This window comes from Phytophthora infestans, genomic scaffold (genome assembly GCF_000142945.1).
Source record: "Phytophthora infestans T30-4 supercont1.56 genomic scaffold, whole genome shotgun sequence".
Taxonomy (NCBI): domain Eukaryota; phylum Oomycota; class Peronosporomycetes; order Peronosporales; family Peronosporaceae; genus Phytophthora; species Phytophthora infestans.
Genome location: NW_003303703.1, coordinates 594,494 through 601,664, shown reverse-complemented (window position 1 = coordinate 601,664; position 7,171 = coordinate 594,494). Strand labels below are relative to the sequence as shown.

The following is a 7,171-nucleotide window of genomic DNA, read 5'->3' as shown; positions in this document are numbered from 1 at the left end:
ATGCAAACGGCAACGACGCTCAGCGACTTTCTCGACATTCGTTAAATACATTGCTGCTGATATGGGGGTAGAGGATTTGCACGACAGTACTTTTCATCTAGAATTTGACAAGAGTCAAACTGACGAAAGAGTCCAAGATGCTCGATAGCATGTCTACATTTGCCAGAATCAAGAACAAAAAGACTTCCAATACGCAGCAAAGGGTGGACTTAATTTCTCACTCCAGAAACGAAGCGGTTCGCGATGGCGAGGTGGAGTTCGCATACTGCCCCACTACCTAATAGCTCGCTGACGGCTTCACTAGAGCCCTGGGATCGACACGATTCAGGGAGCACTTCGCTGCTATGGGTCTCGTGCAATTTGCTCAAGATCACGAGTTACGGGGAGGTGTAGGTACCCTTAGCAAATATCCTGACATGACCTCGTGGTCAGCAGGAGTCTTGATTTAGGTACTTATATCACTTAGTTAAAGTTCGCACTAAGTTGAATGCAAAGCTTGTAGCGTCTAAACAAACTGAATCTCATACCTGGATTTACCTCAAAGCTACCAGAAGACATCTACAATTTGGAACACATTACGAAACGTTTAACGCATCCATTAATACATTTCTTTATTGCGTTGTCCGAGCACTGCCCCGGAAGCCTCAACACCGACGAGATCGTCGACTGGTGGGTAATACAGAAGTCTATCTCTGTAGTCCCCAAAGACTTCATGCGTTTGCATGTCCAACTGGAAGAGCTGAAAGTGTCTGACATTGGTGACGCTCGTCTCGTTCTGCACTGATCAGCCTTAAATAATTTTGGATTTTGCAGCTAAATTTATTGGAACACCCTTAAAGCCTGCGTTTATGCAGAATATATTTTTCAGCGATACTCTCATCAGGTACTGTACATTAAATGCAGGGGTCTGAAGCTGCGAATCATGGATTTCTGAAGGGATAACCCTCAGCTGACACAGTCCCTCAGTCGATTTTGTTTTTTTATTATATTGAAGCAAATGACCTCAACAATAGAGATGCAGCTGTGTAGATCCTAGGGGTCTGTTCGCTTCGTTGTTAGAGATGGAGATGACACAAGTTAAACTCGTCTCCATCTCCGGTTGCGTTCGCTATATATCCATCTCCAGCATGAGGTTTAGCCAATAAAGCGTCGCTATCTCAAGGAGCCAGCTCCTGATCAGGAAAGGGTAAAATCACCTTGCATTCCCTCCACACACCATTTTAATCGCAGGATAGCAGAAACCTCCCGTCGGAGCTCTCAGCAGAGAGCATTGACGATGCACTACCATTCATGTCCTTTACTCAGTTGTCGACCACGCTACATGTCACTCCTCTATCGATCGTCGCGCCACCGGCCGTCCTGACAAACACCCAACCAACCTCAGCGTCAGGTCTAAGGCCTTCTAACCGATCAGGTTCTAAGGCCAGTGTACACAACTCGTCACGTCGCAAAAACACGTGTCAAGAAACCTGTCGAGGCCTTAAGTCTGCCATTTTCTTGGACAGCGAAGGCATCAGAGACGGACATAAGGCTACAGTATGACGCGCTGAAAGACATGTTTGATGGATCCAATAATTCGAAGCAACTCAGTGCGGCTTGGGATTATCTTGTGATGAGCGACGTTTCTTTAGTGCAGCGTAGATTGTCATCGAACCAGCTCGAATAGGCTGCTGAGAGCAGCATGGGATCGAAGTCGAGAACGGATACAGTCAGAATCGGGGTTTTGGAATCGATAGGTCGGGGTTCATCGTCCTCAGCGAGAAGCGCAACCGACTGGCCAACAGCAGCGCAAACAGCTAGCATCACCTCCTCGAGCTCCTCCATTGAGTACATTTTAGTCTTTCATATAACGTCTCCGCCTCCACCTCAGGTGGAGACAGAAATGTGGTCCCATCTCTAGTTGTGACGTTGTAGAAAACTCATTTTAGCCAATAAGATTTCAGTTTTATCTTATGCGATCTGACCATCTCCACGTAGCGAACAGGCGATAAGAAAAAAAGCAAATTTAAGGGGAAACATTTATTTAAAAAAATATTTTTTTGCTTTTTCTAAGGCTGCACTTCTGTCGTTTGCATCATTTGGTTCATCCTGGTAGTGCTACGAATAGTAGTACGTACAGCCCTATAGATACTAGCTCGAGATTATGTGCGCACACCAGTTGTAGGTATCGATTCGATACAAACTTCAAATGAGAAGGTCTTATTTTCCTACTTATTTAAATAAACTTCACATTTCACCTCACTGTAATAGTTTGGCATGGGTATAAGCTGATAGAAACTTGTTGTCCGAAACAAAGTATAGCTCACTTTACTCCTCGACGTAAAAGCTAGGAGATGTTCTTTAAAAAAAAATTTTTTTTCAGTTTTTCTTACACGGTTAGGTGTTGTGCAAAAGTATCACCATTAATAGTAGACCTTAATAACTCTAAAGAGGTTTGTAAACAGCGCTGACGAGGCCGTTGAGGTGTGCGTCGATAGCACGTAGCACCGCCAGGCAGCGTGGCATCATTCGTCTACCTCTAGCCCTTGCTCGGTATAAGCTGCAGTGGTTTCAACGTCTTGCTGCTGCCACTTGACGCAGCATCGCAACGCTGAGGCTCCGCGGCATGGAGATTTCGAAGTTCTCCCTTATCCTGCGGTATTTTTTGCGAAGTGATAAGTCCGCTCGTATGTGTACCGGAACAGCCTATGCGGGCGTCACTAGTGGTGGTCTCGATTGGCCTAAGCAGCCCCGAGCAGAGCCGATATAATTTAATAAGTGGACCATAAGTAGACGAGCAGAAGTGTAGCCGTATCATGTAGATAGAGCGGAGATAGCCGCAGCAGCTCACTCACCGCCGCGGCGACGAAGTGTATTAATAGTGCCCTCGGGCGGCGGTCGCCGCGGCTGGTGATCTCGGTGATAGAATTATTATTTAATAGTGGCCGTGAGCTTTTGAAAGCAACTGTAGCAGGGTGATCTACGACAGGGATTTGATGAACCCGGACGCAGTCGGTCGAGGTGATCGACATGACGGCCGAGGATAGCGTTGAAAAACACAGGCGAGTTCGGTGATCTGTGAGTGTTGTAGATGCAGTGCGATGGTGGGAGCGAGCCAGCCGGCTGGCGCCACTGAGGACAGCAGGTAGTAGTTGAAGTTGAGTGACGTTCAAAGATCGCATGGAGGGCGGACATATGCAACAAGCGAGCGAGGCCAGAAGGCAAGGAGGCGAGATGACATCAGTAGGGAAGCAAACAGCCCTCTCAGTAGAAGTAGTTAGGCGACGGTGGTCTTCGTAGGGGGATACCGAGCGTGCGGCAGGCTGCTCGACCCTCAGCTGAGGTTGTTCCCGATTGGTGAGCAAGTAAGACAAATAAAGGAGAGTGCCGCTGAAGTACGGGTTCTTAAGGGCAAAGAAGGTGGGGCAGGGCAGTGCAATAAAGTCGAGGGCGGAAGGGCCAGTAGGGTGGCGAGGACCATGGAGAGAGATCATGGGGGTCGTAGCTGACCATCGAGGAGGCAGAGCTCAGTTATCGCTTGCCGTACGGAGCGCACGCCCAGTGCATGTTGTATGAAATACGGGTTCACTTTGCGAGACACAGCCCACAGACCCTTCCCGGGCGGGGGTGCCGGTCACCGATAATGTGTCCGCCTCGCTGTCCCTATCCGTTTGTTTGGCTGATCCAACGGCCAGTACCTATCTGGTAGACTCTCCGTACTGCCTCCGAGCACTATATGGGGGCTTCACGCCATCTAGGTATTGCACAATTCTATCTAAGGGTGTCAGCTGCCCTGGACGAGAAAGAAGATTAGTCCTCGAGTGGTACAAAACAATCTTTCCGGTGATAAAAATGATCACCTCGCTCAAATCGTATTACCTTCTTAAATCGACTAAAAAATATAGATGTCCTGGAGTTTAGTGTGGTAACGTATCTTATCGGCTTATGTTCGTAAGAACAGATACAGTGCGGGCGGTAATTATACTGCTATCCAGACGTTTCATAATTTGTGACCGATAATCTAGCTAAGCAAAACCTGTTTGGACCAATGGAAAGCTCCGCTCAAAGCAAAGCGACTGTTGGTCGATTCACTCGAATCTGATGTGAACTCGCTGCTTGATGAAGAAAAATGTCCACTTCAAGTTGAACAAGTACGGCGATAACTATACTGCCACTGCTCAAATGCGATCTCTCTAAGATACTGCGCTGTTGCAGCCTCTACCTAGTACTTTGGCTTCGCACCTTGGAGCTCTAAGACCGCCACGGACCTCGTTGGCATCGAGTTCAGCAACTTCTGCATGTACGTATTGGTAATTTCGGCCCAGCACCTCTTATAATTGCAAGCTCTTGATCGGGTTAAGGTCTGGAGACTTCGCTGACCACTCCATGACCTCCACATTTTCTTCTTCCAAGAAGTTTTTCGTGGCTCGAGATGAGTGGATAGAATCATTGTCTTGCTGGAAAATGAAGTCTCACCCGTTGATATTATCTATAAACGGCAGTAAATGCTCTGATAGGGTGAAGATATAATGCTCACTGCTTTGCGACCCCTCCAAAATCACTAGCTCGCTCTTCCCACCAGCACAGAAAACTTCCCACATCATAACACTTTCTCCTCCACTTTGGCGACGAGAGTAAATTTGCGTTTCGAGCCTCAAATCGTGCCAGTAGTACTGTAGCTCATCAGGCCCATCTAAATCAAATTTCTTCTCGTCGGAGAACACGACTTAAGACCATTTCACAGCGTCCCAGGTCACCTTGTCTCTCGTCCACTTAATGCGATTAGCCTTGAGTATCTTCGTGAGCACAGGGGAAGCCATACGCTTCTCGTTTCTAAACCCAGGGTGCTTTTGAAAAAGCTCTCGAATTCTACGAGCAATCAGGTCTAAGGTGCGCTCAGTTTGGTGCGCTCAGTTTGCCCTTCGAAGCCTCTCGGAGTAGCCGCCGCTCAGCAGTAGGCGGCAGGGATTTTGGTTCCCCTGGACGTTTGATGGTGCTATAAGTGTCTGGACTAGTGATGTACGCGCTCACAAGAGGCCTAGACCGACCTAATGTCTTTGCAATGGCTCGTTCGCTCAAACCGCGCTTGTGAAGTGCTGAAAGTTCGCATTTCTCCTTCTCTGTCAGCCGCACGTCTCTAGGCATGCAGTCAGCAGTCAATTCCGCATAATACCTAGTAAACAGAACATGAAAAGATACGTTAGAAGCACTCAAGCAGCATATTCTCATGCGAGCAAAACTAGGCAAGTAACCGGCTCAATACAGCAATGGCAGTGTACTTATTGCCGTCTAGATGATGGGACCCACCACGTATTTAGTTGTGTCTACAGCTGTAGAGTGTTGAATGGTGCCACCAATCGCTCTGTTTTGAGCGGAGCTTTCCATTGGTCTAAACAGGGCTTGCTTAGCTATTTGATTGGTTAAAATATGATGAAAAGTCTGATAACTACCGCCCGCACTGTCAGTATAATTCAACCACACTACCAGCCCAATTCTCTGATTGCAATAAAAACACATTCGACTGAGGTACTGTCAGCTTGGGGTTATTCCATCAAAATCCTAAATTCGCAGCTTCAGACCCCTGCAAATGGCAATCGAGCGATTGTAAAGTGCATCGCTGTTAAGCAACCTAGACTGTATTGACAATGACGTATGGATACAGGCAATTATCTGTGCCTATGGATACTGTAGGGTGCAACAGGAGCCAACAGATTATCAGACTTTGTCTACACATGTAAGAAGTTATTGATCCACGGGTCTTTCACTCCTTAACTCGACTTCGTGTAATAGGGTGGACTCGAAGAACTAGCCAATGTAGAATTAAGATCCACGGTACATGGGCATCATGACACGAACAATCTGGAGAGTGCCAGTGATTTAGAACAATCGAAACACAATCCCTTATCAGCAGTGATACTCGCATGTTGATTTCAAGTTGTTCATGTATTAACCCTTTCGCGGTGCGAGGGTGCATTTTTCGCCCTTTAACACCATTACCAAAACAAGGTGGAAAAAGGGCTTGGAAAAGGGCGAGTTTTACGCCCTTTTAGCTTTTCCTAACTCTGCCAACCGTGTTTTATAACTACCGATCGCAGCTGTGAATAGAAAGAGGTTGGGGGTAATTTTGGATCGTCTGGTCATCGCACAGTATTTTATTGCTCCAACGACCGTAATCGGCCCTTTCTACGCGGTCGTACCATGGATCTAGTGGTCAATCGCCTGACAGCCAGTCACCAGAACATACAAAAGGCAAGACGAATGCACCTATCCGACCTCCCATTTTTCTATAGTGTACTCAAGACTAATGCGCACTACCTTCACAGACACTGAAGATAAGCTGCTGGTGCAGATCGCCTTCCAATTCGAAAGGGAGGGCTTACGAATCACATGAGCCTACGTGGCCCGCCGAATGCAGACCAAGCGGCCGGCCCGTCAACTGCGGCTTCGGCTGGCTAGCCTCAAGCGGACCTACGGAAAGGCGATTAGTGGCTTTCCGCCATGTTTTCTCCGCGGCATGCCATCAAGGCGTCTTCTCGGGGCGCTGAGGTCACCACCACCACCACTCCTCATTTTGCAGCAAGTCGTAAAACCAGCATGCCGACCTTCTGCTACTCCGTCAAATTCTCTACTTCTCGGCGGCGATCGCCGCATGCCAGGTTTGTCTGTTTTGGGGATATTTGCATGCCTTTCGTGAGACTGATGACGATAAGTTGGTGGCGATACGCATGGGAGCGCCGCCGGAGGCAGTCAGGTGAAAGACGACGTGGATCAGGGAAACCAAGACTGCAGAGGTGAGGATACAGGACCCGCAGGCGGCTATATTGCGCGAGATTGCGGGGGATGCCGTCAACCACAGGTGACTCAGGCGAAAAGCGCTTCAGGTGAGTCTCGGATTGTTTGATTCACAAATGACGTCGGCAAATACTAACCTGTGTGTGTAGGTGCTGGTGTTGGGGGCTGTGGAGATAATCTGGACTCAACTGAAGCTGCCGAAGCCGTGGATATGATTTTCGGAAGTATAAGCGCTCACGACGTTCGCCAGCCCGCTGGGCGCACATATGACAATGCTGGTGAGGTGCTACCGTCCGGTGTCACCCTTCTACTTGCTGCCGTCGGACCGCTCGGCGAAGCTGACGTCTTCCTTGACGTTGGAGCTGGTGTTGGCAACGTGCTTGCACAGGTAGCACTTACA

The 7,171-nt window shown here is 48.3% G+C and overlaps 1 protein-coding gene across 1 annotated transcript; it reads right to left on the bottom strand.

Moving 5' to 3' along the window:
* Nucleotides 1-1,239: 1,239 nt before the first annotated feature.
* Nucleotides 1,240-1,871, bottom strand: PITG_17833 (uncharacterized protein; the record flags this gene model as incomplete). The annotated part of the gene is made up of 1 exon (XM_002896621.1): nt 1,240-1,871. One exon carries the CDS (start codon nt 1,822-1,824, stop codon nt 1,603-1,605), a length of 222 nt encoding a protein of 73 aa, XP_002896667.1.
* Nucleotides 1,872-7,171: the final 5,300 nt, after the last annotated feature.